The sequence below is a fragment of the Vipera ursinii genome (assembly GCF_947247035.1).
Source record: "Vipera ursinii genome assembly, chromosome: 9".
In the NCBI taxonomy this organism is placed as follows: domain Eukaryota; kingdom Metazoa; phylum Chordata; class Lepidosauria; order Squamata; family Viperidae; genus Vipera; species Vipera ursinii.
In genome coordinates, this window is record NC_139523.1 from 18248942 (window position 1) to 18271002 (window position 22061).

At 40.9% G+C, this 22061-nt stretch overlaps 2 protein-coding genes and 2 long non-coding RNA genes across 4 annotated transcripts in view; 3 read left to right on the forward strand and 1 right to left on the reverse strand.

The window, feature by feature from the left end:
- The first annotated feature begins 3329 nt into the window (after positions 1-3329).
- LOC310644483 (uncharacterized protein) lies at positions 3330-7579 on the forward strand. The gene is made up of 2 exons (XM_083369540.1): positions 3330-5135; positions 5884-7579. The coding sequence occupies exon 1, from the start codon at positions 4247-4249 to the stop codon at positions 5099-5101; it is 855 nt and encodes a 284-aa protein (XP_083225666.1). The 5' UTR covers positions 3330-4246; the 3' UTR covers positions 5102-5135; positions 5884-7579.
- Positions 7580-9936: 2357 nt separating this feature from the next.
- The window catches only part of LOC310644500, a 33139-nt gene continuing 21014 nt past the window's right edge, over positions 9937-22061 (forward strand). The window contains exon 1 of the long non-coding RNA XR_014493304.1: positions 9937-10606. This is a non-coding gene — a long non-coding RNA (uncharacterized lncRNA). The remainder of the gene's footprint in view (positions 10607-22061) is intronic.
- On the reverse strand, positions 12665-20566 carry LOC310644485 (vaa serine proteinase homolog 1). The gene is made up of 6 exons (XM_083369542.1): positions 20413-20566; positions 20202-20284; positions 15564-15720; positions 14145-14404; positions 13495-13634; positions 12665-13152 (listed from the first exon to the last, which is right to left on the reverse strand). The coding sequence occupies exons 2-6, from the start codon at positions 20251-20253 to the stop codon at positions 12979-12981; spliced, it is 783 nt and encodes a 260-aa protein (XP_083225668.1). The 5' UTR covers positions 20254-20284; positions 20413-20566; the 3' UTR covers positions 12665-12978.
- On the forward strand, positions 18732-20569 carry LOC310644499. Its single transcript, XR_014493303.1, has 3 exons — positions 18732-18746; positions 19459-20271; positions 20401-20569. It is a non-coding gene; the product is annotated as an uncharacterized lncRNA (long non-coding RNA).

The window sequence follows — 22061 nt, forward strand, 5'->3', positions numbered from 1 at the left end:
AACCATTACAGCCTTCCTGTGGTTACATGATCACAAACATATAAATTTCATTATCATCAAATAAGTTAATCAGTGTTAGTATGCTCAGAACAAATGTCACTATTTTAGGTACTTTGTGCCAGATTAGATCATTGTTTTTTGGCCCCAAAGTATCTCTCACATATTCAGTTATTGGGAATATCAAATATGGGGTTTTTTTTCCTACCCTGAAATTTAACATCCTTAAGTTGAGGCAGGAGGTAAGAAGACAAGAGGCAGGGGCTGAAGTTGGAATCAACTCATTCAAAACTGTCCAAATGATAAATGAAAATATGTTAACCAGACTAGTTCTGAAGAAGTTTACCATAATTAAAGCAGCACCAGTTAATCCACTTAAAACAAATCACAATTCACACAGCTGGAATCCACTTGAAACTTAAGCAGCATGGTCAATAGTCTTTTCTTCACGTTAAAAAAGTCAGTTCTATCTTAAATATTCTTATTGCAGCACAAGATTTGTAGGGCGGTGTATATTACCAAGGAACTTGTTCTGTAAAATGTTTTGGCAATTGGTCTTTAAGCGAAACTAATCCTCCCTTTCAAAGTTTGGTTTGACAACCCATTTAATCAATTCCTCCCCCCCCCCGGGGGGTGGATCTGGAAAGCAGCACAAGGCACAAAGATTAAGGTTTATTCCTTCTGGAGACGGGACAGAATGCAAAATAAACAGCCCATTGCTTCTTTATAGCGCTTTATCGTGTGTGTTTTTAGTGTGCAATTATCTGACATTTTTTTTCAGCCCTTCCCCTTTCCATTAGCCAGCGGACGTTGCAATAGGGCCTAACAAAAGTTTCCCTTTGGTTAGCCCAGGGGTAGGCAACCTCGGCTCTTTTAGGACTCATGGACTTCAACTCCCAGAATTCCTGAGCCAGCCAAGCTGGCTCAGGAATTCTGGGAGTTGAAGTCCATGAGTCCTAAAAGAGCCGAGGTTGCCTACCCCTGGGTTAGCCTGACCACGGTTTGTTCAATTCACTTAACTGTACTAAGCTCGCCAGGCACAGACCGCGAAGAAAACTTCGAAATTAACTGGCTGCTTTGAGGGTCAATGTGGCTCAGCACATTCTTGGTACTGATGCACTCATTCGAGTCCCTTGTTTACCTGCGTGGATTTATTAGTCCTAATGGAAATTATTTATCAACGTTGGAACGAGAAGGGGTTTGCCTTTGTTTTTTTAAAGTGTTGCCTAGCTAAGCGACAAGTTTAGACGCGGCTGCCTATGAAGCTACGCTGTCATTCTTAGGTACGGTTTATTTATTTTTATTTTAATTCCATTTGATAATGGAATTAAATGATTGATAATCCTGGGAAGCGGTTTCGCGACTACTCCCCACGGGAGCTCTTCTCTCCATTTCTAGCTCTACCTTCTCCCGACCAAGGCCGTCGACGTCCCCTCGCGACTGGGCCGGAAGCACTCGGGCCACTTCCGGAGGCGGGTTCAGCGGCTAGTAGCGGGGCCTGGCTTGGGCGCAGGTAGGTGATGGCGGCCGTGTCGCCTCAGCGGCTCCGCTTCTCCCCTCAGGTTGGTGGGGCGGCCGCGGGCCGCCCGAGGGAGGCGGTGAAACGTGAACGAAGGCAGCGCTCCCGGAGAGACGGCCTCCCGCGCCCGGAGCCGGGATGCTGCAAAGCCTCTGCGGCCTCGTGGTGCTGGCCGGCCGCCTCGGGAGCCAGCGGGGAATAAAGAGACCACCCCCGGCCAGTCGTTCCGGGCAGGTTCAAGGCCGAAGCCTTGCTTGCTTGCTTGCTTACTCTTGCCGGGGTCGCTGCCTTTTTCTCTCTCCGCGCGCGGCCCTCCCGAGACGGGAACGCCGTTTGGCGCCCCATCCTGTGGCGGAAAGGTTTTCCTGCCTGCTTTTGCAACGAGCTCTCTAGCATGGCAGGGGAGGGAGAGGGAGAGAGAAATCCTTTCGGATCTGGGCTGGGAAGTCTTTCGAAGGAGAACCTCGGTTGGGGTGTAACGGTTTCCCCCCCCCCCCCGAATGGGTCGGCCTCGTTCTCCTTTTGCATCGGCCCTCTTTCCCCACCTCCCTCTCAAGCTTTTCTCTTTATTTATTGGAGTAGTATATCTTGGAGTGGTAAGGATGGCGTTTTGGGGCAGTTTTTGAATTCTTGGAGACATTCCACAAAATATTGTTTTGATTGTAAAAAAAAAAATTGCACACAACAAAAAGGTCAGCCGTTCTACAAAGAGGATGTTATGTGGAGCTAAGTGTATTCCACTTTCTGATTTCATATATATATATATATATATATATATATATATATATATATATATATATATATATATATATATATATGTATATATATATATATATATATATGTATGTATATATATGTATATATGTATATATATATATATGTGTGTGTATATATGTGTATATATATATATATATATATATATATATATATATATATGTTTATGTGTGTATATATGTATATATGTATATGTGTATATATATATATGTGTGTGTGTGTGTGTGTGTGTATGTATATATGTATATATGTATATGTATATGTATATATGTATATGTATATGTGTATGTTAAATGTTTGTTAAGTATTTAAAATGCACTTGCTTAGGCCCCAAACACGGACAAATCTTATTTCCTGTTTCAGCCTAGCCCAAGGCCATCTACAGGCAGTAGCCACAGCAGTGGCAGCTGATATTTGTGTAATTTTTTTTGGCTTGCTAACAAAGAATAAAGGGAGACAGATATGATCATTTCAAACTTATTTGTTCTCATCAGTCAGCCATACCCTTCTGAGATTAAGACACAGTTGGCTCAGGTTCGAGTCTCAGAAGGGTATGGCTGACTGATGAGAACAAATAAGTTTGAAATGATCATATCTGTCTCCCTTTATTCTTTGTTAGCAAGCCAAAAAAATTATATGTATATATGTTTATATATTTATATTTTCTGTAATTCCCCTCTTTTGATATCTAATTGGTACCTAATTGACACACACAAACACACACACACCCCTGGAGAATCATTGTATTCAATCTGTACTTGGAGAGTGTGTCTCCTTTTGTAAAGTAACAAGGAAGGAAGTGCCTGGGTTGGCATTTATTCCCAGGTGGGTGTTTATATATTGGTTTGCTTTTTAAAATATGGATTAAAGGGAGGTGAATATAGAGAAGCAGCAGTCAGGCCACAGCAGGGGGAAAATGTAAGTACTGGTAGCTGCAAAGAAAGCAAGCTTGATTGTTCAGCACAGTTTTATAGTGTCTAGAGTCTAGATTAGGGGTAGGCAACCTTGGTTCTTTTAAGGCTTGTGGACTTCAACTCCCAGAATTCCTGAGTGAGCCATGCTGACTCAGGAATTCTGGGAGTTGAAGTCCACGAGTCATAAAAGAACTAAGGTTGTCAACCCCTGGTCTAGACCAGGCATGTCAAACTGCTGGCCCAGGGGCTGGAGGCATCATACTGAAACTGCCCCCACCCCATTGCTAGCAATGGGAAAAAATTCGCGATAAGTCGCATGACGTTGTGGGTTTGACATGCCTGGTCTAGAGTATAATTGTACAGCTAATATGCCTACTTTACAGAATATTTTTCTCCTTTAGCAACACTTATTCAAAACTCTCTTCATTGTTTCCTCTCCTTTCCCTCCTCATTAGCATTTCAACTAGAAGTGCTAGGATTTGCCTAGGGTCCACTTCTTTCCTTGGGTACCTCTTTGCCATAGGCCTCACTTTTGAGCTTAGCTCAACTCATGTTTTTGTGAACATCTATACAGACATCTAAGGGACGCGGTGGCTCAGTGGGTTAGGACGCTGAGCTTGTCGATCAGAAGGTCGGCAGTTTGGCGGGTCGAATCCCGAGTGCCGCGTAGCAGAGTGAGCACCTGTTACTCGTCCCAGTTCGAAAGCACATAAAAATGCAAGTAGAAAAATAGGGACCATTACGATGGGAAGGTAACAGCGTTCCGTGCGCCTTTGGCGTCTAGTCATGCCGGCCACCTGACCACGGAGATGTCCTCGGACAAGCGCTGGCTCTTCGGCTTTGAAACGGAGTTGAGCACCGGGCCCTAGAGTTGGAAATGACTAACACGCATGTGCAGGGGAACCTTTACCTTTATTATACAGACATCTGTAGAGTTAATCTTGATTTTTTACCACAACCTTTCTCTTTTTGACACCTCTTGCTTTCCCAGGGGCAAAAAAAAAACCCACAAAAACCTGCAACGCCTGTTAGCCACTGAAGAATGGCCAGTGAGATTCAAGAACCACTCCTGGACAGCTCCTGTTCTGGCCCTGCGGAAGATAGGGACTCAGAAAATGACATTGTGAGTAAACCTCAGGACTCAGATAATGATCAGAGTGAATGGAACACAGTTTCCAAATGTTTGGGTGAGGATGCTGAACCTTTGGAAATGCCAGCACAGCTGATCCATGCTGATCCATGCCAAGCCACGAAAATGAAAGGGAAACGTGAAGAGGAGCCAAAGACTGAGGCAGCCTTGGTGCCTCCTCCCGTGGAGATAGCTGTCCCTGTTCCAGTGCCACCCTTGAACGAAGGGAAGGGAGCAAAACGGATGATGGAGGATGATGCTGATGTTTTTAAAGACATGCCTGATGTATGCCAGGAAGCTAGAGAGCCAGGAAGAGCTATGCTGCTGCCTGACCTCTTTGGGGAAGCCCAGGAAGCACACAGCAGTTTGGATGTCAGCCGGGCAGGAGGCTGCACAAAGGTGGAACAGGCTATTCCTTGCTTGTCCAACACGGTCTCAGAAAATCAGCGCAAACGCTTTCGGGGTTTTGCCTATAAAGAGACTGAAGGTCCCCAAGTGGCTTATGAGCGGCTCCAGGAATTGTTGTTCCAGTGGTTGAAACCAGAGGCCCGCAGCAAAGAGGAAATCGTTGAGCAGCTAGTCCTTGAGCAGTTCCTGAACCTCCTCCCTGAGGATGTCCAGAAATGGGTCCGAGAACGTCATCCAGAAAATGGGGATGAGGCTGTTGCCTTGGCAGAAGACTACCAGTTTCTGCATCCTGAGCCTGGACGGCAGCCCTATCCAGAGAGGGCAAGGCAGCGGGCTTCAGCAAGAAGTTGGCTGCGCTGAAGCCTCGGGAGCAGACAGGCAGGAAGGGCTCTTTGTAAGTAACAGGGAAGGGACCCTTAGTGGTAGAAAGTCTTCTTTCTGGTTGGCCGATGGCTACTCTGCTCAGAGGTTTGCTACTGCTCAAAACTAAATAGAAGTGATAATTTCGGGCAGCTGCTCTACTCCTTGTTCACCAAGTTCTGTATGATGCTTTGCATGACAATAAAAGGCTGATCTATTCCAAAATGTACTTCCTCATATTCAGCTTTTGCTTCTAGATTGCCTTTTTTCACCATGTATTGTTGAAACATGAAGACCACCAATAATGTCACAAATCTCTGTTAATTATGGTTCTCAAAGTCTTGGGAGCATTGGTAGACTTCGGTAACAGGTCCTAGACTGTGGTTTCAACCATCATTTAGCCTATATTGTAAAAACAATGCAGAAGACTCTGGAATTTGTTAGAACACGGGTCGGCAACCCAAGATTGTCTTGTCTTATGGGTGGGGGGGAGTTGCCTCTTAAAGAAGTGGATGGGGTTGACTTGGTCACTTGTCTGCTTCTAGTGGCGGATTTGGGGAGGGGAGTATCATCTAGCCTTAAAATTCCACCTTGTACACCACTGCTTTAAAGGATAGCCCATGGTTAACTATTGTTATTTCCTTTGCATTTACCACTCAAGTTGTTTACCTCCCTCCGCCACCCTATACCTTAGTGGGGCATTTTCTAAAAATCCCACATGAGACTACAAATGAAAACTTTACAGGTGTGTTCAGATTTATTTTTATTTTTTTCCCTTACAGCTGAGGAGACTCAAAGACCTAGTAATCTACCAAGCTGAAGAATTTTGAAGTCCCAAACCACACTTCATCTTTGCCGAGTATGAAAAAGCTTTTAAACCTTTCCCTACTGTGAGCGTTTCTCCCAGGAAAACCTCACCTGATGTTTGCCTAGGGCTTGAATCTGTGCACTCTGCAGCACAAGGATCAGTTGGGATGAGGACAGAAGGTGTACAGCATGTGAAAGGGAGAAGATTATGTAGATTGTAGAGAAGATTGTGAGTCCTTTGAAGCAATTCAGAAGAAAGGCCTTGCTCCCACCTCCAAAAAAATAATACATCACTTTGATTGAACTGATGTATCTCAGCTGGCTTTTGCATAGCCTCTTCTGTGGATATAATCTTTCCTCAACTCGCCAAAATTTGCTTAGGTAAATCCATTTTTCCTTACCCATCCACTAGCAGTCAGTAGTAGAGAATTACAGCATTTTTTTTCACCAGAGCACTCTTATTTTGGAGAGGTTGATCTTGGCATGGCTTTGTTTTTTTTAGGAGACTTGACAGGTCATAGCTGAAATCTCTTGAGCATCATTTGAATGCTCTTCCAGAACCTTTCAGTTGGAGAAGCATCTCAATGTAGAGATGGTTAAGTAATGCTAGGCTCCTGCCTAATGCTTATCACTTTCCCCTGGTCAGTTTGTCTACTGTGAGTATAGAGTTGCCATTGCTAGCAAAACTTCCACATTGCAAACTCCACATGGCTGTGCATATTTTGCTGGGCTTTTTCAGGTATGCTTTGGCTAGATCCTATGGGACGTCCCCTAGGAGACTTGCCGTGAGACTGGGAAGACCCATGCAGGAAAATAGCGCTAGCATTTTTAGCAGCAGCCACACCATGAAATATCCATCTAGGAATCTCTTCATAGAGGTTCCAAAAAAGACTGATTATTTGCTAGAAAACAAGTAATGTTCTAATTGGCAGACCAACCTCTCTCTTTTCAGGTTTGTGTAATGTTATTGTCAATGGCTTAGCCTTAGAATTTAAAGCAGCCATTCTGATGTACAAATCAGAAATCACCTGATGGGGCCAGTTGTGGATTGCATGTTACACAGCCTTTGAACACATCAGACTGTTTTTAGCAGCAGATTGGAGGATATTGGTAGAAAACAAATTTGTAGCTGGCTTTTCCCCTTTTCTTCTGATCTCATAAATATTGCCCCAGAACTCCTGTTGGTAGAGACGTATGTTTTTAAAGCTCTTTGAAGTCCTAACACGTTATTCTTGCCTTGTAAAAAATGACCATATTACTTGCCATGCTTTTATTTGCATAAACAAATGGGGGTATTTTTGGATGGCTGCAAGGAAGAAAGAGACTTTCTTACACATTGACTGAAAATATTCATATTCTTAAGAGTTTCTTTTCCATTTTTTTCATATCAATCTTACTACATTCAAAGAAACCGGGGGGGGGGGGTGTACGTGCAAGGTTGCTTGGCCTGGCCATGTTTGATTTCCTTTAGTCATTCCTAAAATGCAAGCATCATTGGCTGGGTTCGCACAACGCAAAGATCCAGGAGCTTAACTTATTTTTTTTTCTGGCTCAACAATTTGCTTAGTTTTTGAATGATCTACTGAGATGCAGCTTTCCTGGAGCTGGGCCGGTCACTCAAGTTTGACTTAATTTTATTTACATGAAATGTTAATAAAAGTTAAATCTACAGTTCTTTTCCAGTCATGTATTTGATGGCTTCTCACCCCTGCTTTAGATAACAGCGCATAAATAGCTCTGCTAGAGGGAGCAAAACCTATCTTGGTCCAAGATTTTGTTTCTCGCAGTGCCCACTAGATACCGCTGGGGTACTCACAAGCAAGAAACGAGGGCGTCTCCTGCACCTGATAGTTGGACCGTACTTCCCCCAGCTTGGAAGCGTTCACGATTAATAGCCCTTACTGCGCCTGTCCTCATTGGGCCAAAAATCTATCCAAGATGTTTATCGCTATGTTACATACTATTGAATTAAAGAGGTTAAGATCCATGTATTTGGTTTGTAAGTGAAAGGAAGGGCCGAGGTAGACTTATCCGAGAATGAGTCTGTTAAAGGACTGCCTAGGGAGGGCAATCTAGGATGGAAGCCGAGTTCTCAATAATAGCAAAATCAAAACTAGCTCAGTTTAGGTTATGTAATGGTCTGATCTCCGCTAGTAATCCATAAATGGCAGGAACAAACGTAAGTTGGCTTTACACATTGCATTAGGCCACGGGTCGGCAACCCGTGGCTCTGGAGCCGCATGCGGCTCTTTCATTCAGCTCCCAGCCCTCCTCCACCATTTGCAGTCCCACAAAAAAAAGAAGTGGGATAAAAAGGTTCAATCAATTCCAACTTCTCGCAAAAAAATAAAAAAATCTCGCAAAGTTGGAATTGATTGATTAAACTTCTTTTGTTTGTGGGACTGCCCACAAACCTCTTTTCTTCTTGGGACTGCACATGGCAGCGGCAGACCAAGAGACGGAGGACTTCTGGAAAGGTGCCACGTGGGTCAGATCGGGCATGCGGTGTGTGTGTGTGTGTCTGCTAAGCACTGTATGGAAATGGGCTGGGTGGGGGGAGCTGCTAATACCACTGCCATGATCCCCCCTCCTCAGCCATCCAGCCACCATCACCGATCTTCTCACCTGGCCAGCCGGCCTCACACTCTTCTTCTTGTCTTCCACACTCAAATCGGCTGCTCACGACTTCGGTGGCTCTGCTCCGTCCGAGTCGAAGAAAGCTGCTTTCTGCTGGCCTCCACTTTTGTCAACTTGGACAGAGCAGAGCCACCCAAGCTGCTAGCCCCCAATTGGAGGGAGGAGGAAGAGGAGAAGAGCGCTTCCTCAGGAACCGGCTGAAGCTCCGCAGCTGGAAGAGCTTCAGCCGAGGCTGCTTTATACCTTCCTCTCCAGCCTTTTTTATTTATTTATTTTATTTTAATCCCATTTATATCCCACCCTTCTCCAAAGACTCAGGGCGGCTTACACTCTAAGCACAAATCAATGTGCTTAGCAATAGCCTTCATTCTATGTATATGCCTGCTTATTAGGGCTTTCACACACACCCCAAGCGGCATTATTACAAAGTCAGCTTAATTGCCCCCAACAATCTGGGTCCTCATTTTACCTACCTCGGAAGGATGGAAGGCTGAGTCAACCTTGAGCCTGGTGGGACTTGAACCTGCACTAATTGCAGGCAGCTGGTGTTACTAAAGGAGGCATTAGCCCACTGCTCCACCAAGCCTTGAAGCCACTTAGCACCGTCGGCTCCAGAAAGCCATTCCAGCTCTCAGCTGGTTTCTCCATGCCGGTTGCTTCACTTGGCAGGAACTGCTGGATATCCAAATCAGAAAAGGCGTCCCGACCAAACTGCGGACTGGGAAAGAGGCACTGGCCGGGCTGTGCTCAAGAAATTTTAATAAATGCCTCCGGCGAGTCCCTACCGGGGCCTGAAAGAAAAGTCAGCTCTTTCTAGCCACCACGTGCTGTTGCCCCACAGAACATCTTTTATGCATGAGGCGGGCACCTCACGCCCTGGAGTGCGTGGAAGGTGGCCAGAAGCGGTGGCAGAGGCACCCTCCCACTCGATAAGGCTGATGCAAGGCAAAGGTGCTCTGGGATCAGATCTGTCCACCCGCTTCCAACCCGGAATGCTCCTCCAATCAGTTACTCGGGCGCGGTAGCCCTCTCTTCGAGGAGCCTCATCCAACTACATGGGGGATTCTGGCGAAGGGCGCAATTAGCGTGAGGGAGGAGCGAACAGGGAGCGGTGGGGGCTATTCATTTGGCAGTGTCATTTGGCAGAGAGAGGGAGGGAGGGGGAAAGAGTGAGGGGGAGGGGGAGAGAGAGAATATGAATATATGTGGTTGTCCTTACTAGACTTATAGTAAAGAAAGTTTAATGAAATATCTTGGGTTTTTTTTAATTAAGAGATGAGGTATGGGGATAATTATGCTGTATTTAAAGATGGTAGATAAGCTACTAATATTGTTTTTACCTGTTGGGATGAAGGGTTGTTTCCCTCTTTCTCCTGTCCTTTTCTCCCCCCCCCGCCCCACATTTTTTTTATTTTCTATTTTTCTATTTGTAGTTTTTATAATTTACACCGGCTTTTTATTTTATAAATACGAGGAGGACTCAAATAGACATTGAGTATTTTATTTGAAAGTAACCTTCCACCCAGCACCTTTTTTTTTTAGTTCAAAATGTTTTTGTTGCATGGAGAAAGAAAAAATTGGGGGTTTTTTTGTAGCAGTTCATTGATTTCCTAAATGCAACACACTATAAAGTTTTTTATACATAGCATAAAGGTGAACTTGTTGATATGGTTTACATAAGACGTTGGGGATTTCGCTGGGAAAACTATTGTTTAAGGCTATGAATTGGTGTGGGAACCTCAGAGTTAGTTTTGCTTCGACATAACCAAGCAGCGTATTCAATAAACAGTTAAGATTTCCCCACCCCCAAAGGTAAAATACAATATATGCAGTGACATTTTAGATGTCAAAAGGGTTTTGTAGCTCCCACAGTCTTTTCTTTTCTGTGGGAAATGGGTACAAATGGCTCTTTGAGTGTTTACGGTTGCTGACCCCTGCATTAGGCGATCAAACAGGTTGGTTTGGCGATGGCTTCCTGATCTATGTGAATTGTGAGCTTCATTGCCATCCTTCAGATTTTTTTTTTCTAATTTCCTACTCTAGTAGTATCCTTTCCACCAGGTCAGAACTTTTCCTCTCTTTTTTTGGTAATATATGATTTTTTAAAACATAAATCACTTAATAATTGGTGAACAGTGTGTTGTCTGGGTTTACATTTGTAAAACAACCACTAACAATTGATTTCTATAATCCATAATCCTCTTAATAGTTTTAATTGATTTTCTCTTTTCCCCAAAATATCCTCTTTTGCAAACATTGAGTTAATACAACTCTTATTGTTTTGATAGATAATGAATATATAATTTTTCCCAATATTCCTAAAAATAATAATCACATCAATATAATATTTCTTTTCTATCCAATCATTCTGGTTGTCTTATCATAGATCCTGTTACAGTCCTTATTTAAATTTGTTTCTCCCACAAGATTCTAAATATTCTTACTGGTTAAGATTTTCTCAAAAATTAATTACATTGAAAAATTTAACTCTATTTTTTCCATATGAACCATCTCATTACATTTCTTAAGGAATAGATAAAACAGTGGGGGGAAAAATAAAGAGCAAGATTAAAGAAACATAAAAATAACATACTACTTAAAATCTATATCCCTCCTAAGCTAATATATATTTGTTTCCAAGATTACTTATTCTTTTAACCATAATTAATGTTTAATCTTTAAATATTCCATTTAATACATCTAGTCATTTAGTCCTTTAACTCTTATTCAAAACATTTTTTATCCATTATAATTTTCCGAAATTCAATCACATTTAAATATCTAAAACATTTCCTTTATCTAAGCCATTTCAACTTTTTTATATTAATCATATCAAGAAATAGAATAAAAAAAGGGGGGGAAGCATACTATATTATTAAGGGGATTCATCCCTCTTTTCTATTTGTTTAACCATATTCAAACAAATATTTCTTTTTAAGTATTCTCTCTGTAGGTCCCATCATCTATTTTCTAGATTTCCACTTTGGTTTTTTTCCTTTGCCCGGTATCTTTCTTAATCAATATATTTTGCTGAGTCAAAAGGTTTTTCCATATGTTCATAAATGTTAGTGTACATACAAAAAGTAAATCAGATGAAGTGTCTTTGTACGGGGCTTCTGCCTTTCCATGTTTGTTGAAAATCTTTTTCTTTCTCTCTGCTTCTCTTATCATTTCCTTTCTCTCTGATGTCCCTTGTTTTTTTAAGTTCCATTTTTAAGTCTCTATTCTCAATTTTGCATCCATTTATCTGCTCATTCTCTGTTCTTGTTTTCTGGGAAATTTTTTTGTTGTAGAGTTAACTTGGAAATAGATTGATTTATATTTTCAAAGTTGTTTTGGATTTCTTTGTGGTTTAAAATCATTCTGGTTTGAATTAGTTGCAGTATACTGTATAACTCCTCCTGTGGAGTATTTATGTTTTCTTGATATATTCTTTCTACATGTCTCTGATCCATGATGGCCAAGAATTTGAGTTTTTCTCTTCTTTTCTTTTCTCTGCAAATAGCTTTAGAGTCCCAATTAAACTGATATTTGTAATCCAAATAGTTCAAAAAAGTTTTTTCCCCTGAAATTTATAATTCTTTTTGTCTACAGCCCAGATTATTGTCTTTTTTGTCACAGTTTTGAAGGTGACAAACACAGATTAGTTTATCCCAGGTTTTGCCAAGTCTTATATTAAAGTCATAGCTGTCATAGTCATCATCCACCACTAGGTGTCAGAATCTTTGTTTTTCAATTTTCAAAATGAGCAATTATCTTTAGAATGAGAGTCTTAACCACTCAACAGTTTTAGATTTATTCAGATTTGAGTTTTAAATTTCAGTTTTTATATTTGTTTCACTTCCATATATTTTGATCCTCCATAAAAAGATTAATTTGCCACTCCCATTAGTATAAGGATGTGACAGAGATCCTTCCCTTTCAGGTATTTTGCTTCTTGGGGATCTTTTCCAGGAAATTAAACAGAATAGAAAAGAGATGATCAATTTCCTCACTCATTGTCAAGCACGCAAAACTGGACGTCCATGTCAGAGCTTTTTCAGCTTTTAAGCCTAGTTGTTCAAATGCTGCCATTTAACAGGCCATTTCTTTGCAAAACAAAATGATCAGAAAACAAGCAATGATTTATACGATTTTATTGCTGTGGGTACCTGAGAATTTACATTAAAACATGATTCTCAAAAGATTATATTTAATGATTGAGAAGTGGGGGTTAATCTGGGATCCTTTTTAGGCAACAGTGGGACTCGGGTATATGGATATGGTTGTGGGGTGACTGCATGACTCCATATGAGCGTATTGTAAATGCTACAGAAGTACCAATAGAAGAGAATATTCTAGGACTGATGATGTTACCTAGTTGAATATGGTTAGGGATAATAAGAGATGTACTAATATGCTACATTTCCTCCTCTTAACTTTTTCAAAAGTTTTCATGGGGGACAAGTCGCAGTTATATTTCCTGCAATAATGCTCTGGATCCAGTCAGTATAATCGAAAACGTTGGTGTAGAGGGCAGGCTTATGAGGTTGGGCACAAGGATAACCCCCCCAAGATACAATGCCTTGGATTTGTCCATTACAGATGAGGGGTCCCCCATTGTCAACCTGTTGAGAAAAATCAAACATGAAACATTACGACTGTATCTATGAATGGGAAGTGGAGCAAACAATTCCCTCCCATCGTCCATTCACATATAGCCCCCAATGTTTCACTTCAGTGTTCCCCAATCCAGGATCCTTGTAGAAGAATTTAACTCCTTGAGTTTCCCCCACCAGAATCACCAGTATTGGGAAGTCTGGAAATCTAGATACCTAGAAGGCACTTGAGTTAGAAAAAGCCATAACTTTGTATGTTTCTACAAGATGCCTTCAAGGCGAGATCTCTGTCATAGCTTTGAAAATTGGCATCATTTCTTTAGGATTCTGTCTTAAACCTGATCCTCTTACCTTACATGAATCTATGCTTCCTTGCAGGATACCTGCACACAATGTTCTACTTTTCTCCGGCAACTTTCGGTAAACTTTTTGACACACCGAATAATCAAACATGTTAATGTCAGCACAATGAGGGACATCGGGATAAGTCACTGAAAAAAATAAAAAATAGGCAAAATCCTACTTTTCACAATTTACCACCTAGATTCATAGAGCTATAATTTCCATTGTCTCCAACCAACGGACCTGATCTCATTGCCTGGGAGTAGGAAGTATTATTTTCAAAGCCATTCAAAGGGACTCCTGGGAAAAACAGTTAATTTTTGTCAAGATATTAATAGGTATTAAATCAGCTGATGGGCATTTGAAGGCTTCTCAAATTTCTCTGGCACTCTACGCAAAAATTGCCTTGTTGGAAAAGTGGGGCTTTTGCTAGTCCAAAAGTCATAGAACTCATATTTTTAGCTATACAGCATGCCAGTTCCTTACTTATTTATTTTATTCCAAGGGTCTTCTGGGTGTGGAACTGATGAAAAAATGGAATCCTATGCAATCCCATTGTCCATCCACATTCCAATATTCATGGGTGACATAGTAGGACCCTAGAGCTAGTTGATGTTACATGAAAAACTGGGTCTGAGAGTATAGACAGAGATCCGTACCTTTAGTAGTTGTGATTGTGCCCCATCCCATAATACGGCAAACTGAACCCACACTGGGAGGGCTGGAAGGCAAGCTGAGAGGCGCGATGTGTGTACTGTCGTTAACAGGCCTTTTCAGCCTGATCAACATGATGTCCTTGTCCCATCTGGTGTAGGTTTTGCTACTGAGACAAAAGAACTTCTCCTTTGGGACTCTCATCTGCTCATCCTCATTTGGTACATTTTTGCTATGCACACCAAGTATTATCCGGATATTTTTCCTACAAGAAAAACAACAACAACCTAACAACAACAACTTAGAGTTAACTCTATATTACTTGGGATGGTCCTTGACCTCATTTTGGCCCTTAAGCAGGATCGTTAGCGCCAAACAAGAAAGGGCCATAACCTACCTTCTCCAATTGTGTTTGGGGGGAAAACCTGCCAGAAACCTGGAAGAGTTGCTGTCAATGGCCTAGAGATCTGGGTTCACTGAAGAAATTTATTCAGGGTGATTGAATAAACTATTTCCATTGTTTATGCAAAATCCTGAAGCATGAATTAACCTGTGTGCTGTTTAGCACTCAGAAAGCTCAGCATATAGTCTGAATCCATCTCTTTCTTGACTTGGATGTGTATTGTGTGAACGTTGCACTTATAAATTATAGATGACTGTTTTAAAGATAAAACCCATGTGGTTACGGTACTAATGTTATGACTTTGTATTGCGCACATCCTCTCTCAACCTAGCGTGTCTCAAAGGATGGTGGGATAGATGAAGACGAACACAAAATCTGGATGGAGCCCACTCTGCTCTTGTTTAGAACAGATATTAAGATATAGTGCCTCACCCAGGCCTTTGATAGGGGAGAGGGAAGTCTCTCACTTCATCATCTTTTTATCTTTTATGTTCTATTGATTTTTTTAAAAAAATATTTTCTTATGGCAAATACTTAGAGTCAGGCAGCATATTGTTAATATTTTCTGGTTAGTTGCACAGTCAACCAGATATTTAGGCTGGATGTGGTATTTTTATCCACCTATCAAGTCCTTCCCAAGGACCTGGGGTAGGTTTGGTTCCATGGTATTAAAAGGATTGTCACAGGATGTTCCAAGTAAGGCTGCCTTTTGCAATTGTCTGTGGTGATTTTGTCAATGCTGATGGTATTCAGGTAATGTTCCAGATTTTGTTATTCTTGTTATTATTATATCCCAGAAAAAAGGAAAGATATGAATACTATGGTGAAGAAGATGAAAATTCAACCATATATATAAACAGCATTGCTCAAGATATGATTGTGAGGAGCAATAGCAGTAGCAACAGAACACTCATTCAAAATGCACAGAGAAGTCACTAAAAACTAGCAGAAACATTATACAAAAATCTGGTTATCTAACCACGATCTCTCTCAACCCTTCTACATTCTGTAATGCCCTCACCTGTCGCAACGTGCAGCGGTGAGCACCCATTCCTGGTTGATCAAAGTACCAGCACAGTAAAATCTCTTAGACCTAGCAGTATGCAAGGCTACAAGGAAAGGATGTTCATTTATGTTACATTCATCACCTCCAATGACCAGTTCAGAAGACTTTTGTGCTGCAAAGAAACCAAGAAAGTTCAGAGTTTGGCTGTGGAGTAGAGCAGAATCGCTTTTATTAGTAGTGTTTCTATCAGTACACTAATTTTGGAGGGTAAGAGATGACTGTGGGACACAAAGCATGAAACCAGTTGAATAAGATAGATTATTTGCAAATCATACATATGCCTATGCCTATGTGTGTATCTTTGTGTGTGTCTACACACACACACACAAATATATATATATATATATTTGTTTTCTGAGGTTTTCGCGGGTGTTTGTATGTAGATCTTTGGTTATTCGGGTTTTTCCCCACGCAGAATTGAAGGTATAAGAGCAACGTTTCGATGAAATCTCATCCGTCATCCTCAGGCTGGTGGTTTCAGCTTCGTTCTTCTGGGAGAAGCGTGTGGTAGTGGCTGTTTGTTCCTCTTTTTTAAACTGCCAGAGGGGGTGTGTTCTGTGGGTGGATGTGTGCTCTGATTGGGTGAGGGGTTAGCTGTGTTCTGATTGGGTGGGAGTGTGTTTTGAATGGGGGCTGTGTTCTGATTGGATGTGTTTTGAGTGGATGGGCTGGTCTCAGCTGCCAGCCTTAGACCTGAACTGGTGAGTTGTGCTGCTTTTGTTCGGCTCCGTGTTTGTGGTGGTGCCATGTTTTTATAGTGGGTGTCAGTTTGCTTATTGTATGGTTTGGAGGGGTTTAAAGTGGCTGATGTTGCAGCTGTGGTTAGGTTTCTATTTTGTGGTTGTGTGTCGTTATCGTGGGTTCGGATTTGCTTTTTGAATGGTTGTGTGGTGGTGATGTCATGTGATGTTATCATGAGTTTTGGTCTGGTATCATTCTTGGTGGTTGGGACTCATCTGTCAATCAAGGCGGGTTTCCAAATGGTTGGTAGGCGAGAGGTATCATCTCTGGTATCAGAATGATACCAGACCCAAACTCATAACAAAAGCAGCACAACTCACCAGTTCAGGTCTAAGGCTGGCAGCTGAGACCAGCCCATCCACTCAAAACACATCCAATCAGAACACACACACATATATATACACTGTATATATATATATACAGGGAAGTGAAACAGACACATTTATCACCCCCTGAATTCTCACTCCACAATCGTCGTTATTTGAAGCAGGGTCTTTAGAGCACCTTATAAACCACAATATGAATGAGCTGATTGTACTTTCAACCCATTAAACCAGTGTTTCTCAAGCTTGGCAACTTGAAGATGCATGGATTTCAATTCCCAGAGGTCCCCAGCCAGCATGGCGAATTCTGGGAACTAAGCTCCATATACCTTCAAGCTGCAAGAGGAAGGCCATAATCTGAAAGCTTGAACAAGCAAAGCTGGAGACAGATGTGTAGTACTTTCCACTCAGTCTCCCTACACAGAGAGGAACTAGTTATTAATACAGATAGTTCTTGACTTACAACAATTCATTTAGTGACCATTCAAATTTACAATGGCACTGAAGAAAGTTACTGAGCAGCGGAGAAGTGAAGCAAAAAATGCCATAGCTTCTCATAAGACCAGATGCCTTAGATCTCAGCCATCGGAACTGCTGACGCTATTCAGCTTTTCACATCACCATTGCAGCATTCCCACGGAGACGTGAAAAAAATTCAGATGCTTAGCATGTGACTCATATTTATGACAGTTGCAGTGTCCCTGCATTGTGTGATCATTTGTGACAAGCAAAGTCAATGAAGAAGACAGATTCATTCAACAACAGTGTTACTAACTTAACAATAGTAGTGATTGACTTAACCACTGTAGCAAGAAAGGTCGTAAAATGGGACAAAACTCACTAAACAGATTTTTCACTTAATCAAACCAGAATTTTGAGACTTCTAGTTTTGCGCCTGAGGCGCCTGGCCGTGCGAGGACGGACCTCCGCTCCCCACGGCTGGTTTCGCCCTGCCAGGGGGAGCCTAGATGGGTCCGAAGTTGCCCCAAAGAATGATGGTAAAGAATAAGCAAATCAGATAACAGAATGTGAACTAGAAAAAAAAGTCACAAATGAAGGGAATTATAACTTAAAACAAATAAGAAAAAATTCACAAGATTTGAATGCAACAATGAATATGGAAAAGATACCTTATGCATTAGAAGGTCAAAATAAACCTGAGAAGAAAGAAGACTTAACAAAATGGACTCTGTTAGGAGAATCACTCTTTGGGAGACAAAAAGCATACATCTTGCGTATTAGGTAGCCTCTACGCTAGGGGTAGGCAACCTTGGCTCTTTTATGACTCGTGGACTTCAACTCCCAGAATTCCTGAGCCAGCCATGCTGAGGGGAAAGGGAGAGGTTTCCAAGCTGAGCCGTGCTGGCTCAGGAATTCTGGGAGTTGAAGTCCACGAGTCCTAAAAAAGCCAAGGTTGCCTACCCCTGCTCTACGCCTAACAACAACTACAAAAATACAAGAACTGTTTGACAAGTCGAAAATATTAATCTGGAAAACAATTTGGCAAAGGAAGAAGATTAGAGATGGGCTTAAGAGACTTGACTCGCCCTACCAAACAGAATATTATACGAGAAAACAGTTATTTGAATATGGCTAACTAAATAAATAACTCTGGCTATAAAGGGGCATTAGAATAAGTGGGATAAGAGATCTAAGTAATATAGTATTTTTTGATAAGATACAAAATGTAAAAATATTGGGAAGATGAAAGTGAAAGAAAAGTTTGAATTTTAAAGACATTAATTTTGAAAACATTTAGGATTAAGGAATGATTGAAATACTGACAGGGAATTAGGCTTAATAAGAACTTTGAAAAAAGGGTATATAGTGATTCAATCAATTTTTATAAATAGAAATGAACTATAAATTGATTAGAAAAGATGTTATAGGTAGATGTCATGATAGATAAGTAGTATAATATTTCTATAATATACGAAATAAGAAAATACTGGGATAGTATATTTGAATGGAAAATTTGGATATTTAGATGTTAATGATTGAGAAAATTTTGATTGATAAGAATTGTTTGAATATTATGGAGAAATTGAGGCTCAAGGAAATATATTATCAATTGGTATACTAATATGGAAATTTTAAAATTTTAAAAATAATTATTATTGACTGTTAATTAACTTATTGATTGTACATCTTTTTTTAAAAAAATCATGAACCCAGACAACACACTGCACACCAGGCACTAAGGTTGTTATTTTAAAAAATCAATAAAACTCTTACCCGCCCCCCTCCATACAAAAAAAGGAAAGAAATTTTGAGCTCAGTGGTGATCGTAAGGTTGAGGACTACCTGTAGACGGCTAAATCTGACTTTGCAGGTCTGCACACTATACTTTCCAGTGCTTTTTTGCACACCAGTTAGAGTGCTTGTACTGGAGCCAAAAACTGAGATCATTCTAGTCAAATCAGGACATATGGCAAACATAAAGAGTAACTCCTGGTTTCAGGTTTACCATCCAAGATAAATTAAGTAGAAACAGAAAGGAATATTTGATTTTCCAGCTTCAGATCTAAAAATTAATATTCTTCACATCTCCAGTAATGGTACAAATAGGTTAAACAGCATGATTCTGAATAGCATCCGCCATTCTGATGGCTGAGATCTAAGGCACCTGGTCTTATGAGAAGCTATGGCATATTTTGCTTCACTTTTCCGCTGCTCAGTAACTTAATGGTATCACTGCCAGCCAGATTACACTAATCAGTTGAAGTAAAAAGAATAGCTCAGATGAGCTGCTAAAAAGGATAGACATTTAGAAGCATTTGGCCCAGAGTCTGCTATTGCTGTACTGCATTGCTAAGCAAAATGTATGCTCTTGTAATGGGGAGAATAAGGGGCAGAAGGAGTGAAAGTGGGGAAGAGATTGAACAAAATGGAATTTAATCTATGAGTTTGGATGGGAAGTTGATACCATTAGGATTTAATTCACTGAAAGCAGTTTGAGCCAAGATTGATGGCAGTAAAATCCCTACATACTGGTTTTGATATTTGTTTCAGAAGCACTGACTCAGATATTGCACGCTGTATAATGCAGCAAATCTAACAGAATGAGAGCTAGGTTAAATCCAACAGATTTATTTCACCAGTTTGGATAAAAATTAATGGCCATCTCATACACCATTTTTTAAAGACAACCTTAACACTGCAAACCCCTCCCCAACTTTTTTTCTCAATGCATCTTATGTTAATTAATAAATTATCTTCTTCTATTGAAGTCAGTTATCAAATAAATAGAAACATGAAAGGAAGCTGACCATATTTGGGACTATATATTTTAAACTGTTTAGTTTTGCTGATATGAATAAATGTATCAATTCATACTATCATTACAAATACAGCAATAGTCCTCCCCATTTGCACCAACCGGGCCTTCTTCGCCCAGTCTCTGCTTGTGACCTGCTTGTACATCTACAGTTAATAATTATGTGCAAGTTTATTCCTGTAACTGGAGATTTAAAGTGGAAAAGACACCTAAAGCTCCATCCACCCTTTGCTCCATTGTCCAGGCTCTTACCGTAAGAAAGCTGTAGTACCAGAAGGTTTGCTAGCACTCTGATCAGCACCATAGCTTCAACTCTGCGTCGGTAAGCTGTTTCCCTGGAATATAGAAATGGGGAACAATTTTGGAAAGAATGCACAGTTCAAAATATTTGATTAGTCACTTTGATCTCTTCCACTCTGAGGCAAAAGGACGGATGTGGAAAAAACTCCAGTTTCTATCTCACCTGTAAGATTCCAGTCCCAAACGTAAAGCTGAGATACCGTATCGGTCTAATCAGATAACCCAAGCGGAGACTTCTTGATCAAGCAGCACTTTATTTGATCAAATTAAGCAGCTGGGTGGCCCACAATCTGGAACCCTGACAGAGTCACATCCAGAAGTGTCACGTCTTAGAAAGTTGGTAACATTGCTTTATACACTTTGTTAGCCAATGAAAATCAGACAACAGAGCCATTACATCATAAGAGAGGCACCCCCTTATTCCCTCCATCCATGTACACGTTTCCCAAGCTTGCATAAAATTTCTCTGGTGCACAAGCCGATTACAAAAAGCAAGAAAGCAACAGTTAAACAATTTCCCTTTGTTCCAGAACCCTTCACATCCTTATGTAACTTGGCTCTATATCATGCAGCCTGAACAGGGGTGGGATTCAAATATGTGAACAACCGGTTCTCCGTGTGGATGCCGCTTCCAGAAGTGGTGCCGAAGTGGTGCGAAGCGGCTGAATCCCAGATTAGATGCATTTGGGATTTTTTTTTCCTGGTAGGTTTCCATCGCTGTGAGAAAGCTATGAATGCCAAAGGCTCTGATCCCTACGTCTGTCAGTGGTATAAAAAAGTATACTCATCCCTGTGCCCTTCTTTCTGGGTAAGAAAATTACGTAAGTCTGGCTAAAGCATTTTTGTACTAGAAACCAGTTGGGGGCAAAGGAAGACACTCAGTAAAAGATCTCTCCCTTTTCAGTAGGTCAGCCATGAAGGGTCAGACCAAAATACTTTGTAGTAAAGCACTAGAATCCCTGGCACATTAATCATGGGTGTTGCAGTTCCAGTACATCTGGGAAACAATTGATTACCAACTCCACACTGTCAAAAAACTCCATTCAGAATTGTAACAAACCAACAGTTAGACTAAACAATTTCCCTTTGTTCCAGAACCCTTCACATCCTTATGTAACTTGGCTCTATATCATGCAGCCTGAACAGGGGTGGGATTCAAATATGTGAACAACCGGTTCTCCGTGTGGATGCCGCTTCCGGAAGTCCATTCTGGGCCTGGGCAACAAAAAATTAGCTACCGGTTCTGCCAAAGTGGTGCGAACCAGCTGAATCCCACCTCTGAGCCTGAAGCATGAAAGAGCACTGATAACAAGACTGGATATGTATCTCTTTTTATTATTATTATTTATTATTATTATTTTTAAAAATATACTTTATGAAACAAGTTTTAAATAAAAACAACAAGAACATTATTACAAAGTACTGAAAAGTGCGTCAAACAGAAAAACACCCAAACACCCTATACACCAAAAAACAACAACAACAACATTAGACAGGACCGGGGAGTGTAATACTACCCCTAATTTCCTTTTTCTCGTACATCCCAGGCTAAGTAACCTTTAATGACCAAATATTAGAGATCTATAATTGTATATATCTCCAGATTCTATACCTCAAATAATAATACACAATCCTCTGGTATTTCCCCCGTTGAAGTTAAATATTCTATTTTGTAACCGTGAATACCAGGAGTCCCAACTTTTATTAAAAAGTGATTGACTTTTCCCTTTGAGAATATATGTCATTCGATCTGACTCTGCGCATAGTAATACTTTCTCTATTACTTGATAGTCCGTTGGGATTTCCTTCGTC

What these genes read in the sequence shown, in the direction of transcription:
- LOC310644483 (XM_083369540.1), top strand. Translation starts at nt 4,247, where the DNA reads ATGGCCAGTGAGATTCAAGAACCACTCCTGGACAGCTCCTGTTCTGGC.
- LOC310644485 (XM_083369542.1), bottom strand. Translation starts at nt 20,253, where the DNA reads ATGGTGCTGATCAGAGTGCTAGCAAACCTTCTGGTACTACAGCTTTCT. An exon ending in GGTACTACAGCTTTCTTACG is followed by an intron (nt 15,721 to 20,201) that starts GTAAGAGCCTGG and finishes GTTTCTTTGCAG; the next exon opens with CACAAAAGTCTTCTGAACTG. An exon ending in CACAATCACAACTACTAAAG is followed by an intron (nt 13,635 to 14,144) that starts GTACGGATCTCT and finishes TATTTTTTTCAG; the next exon opens with TGACTTATCCCGATGTCCCT.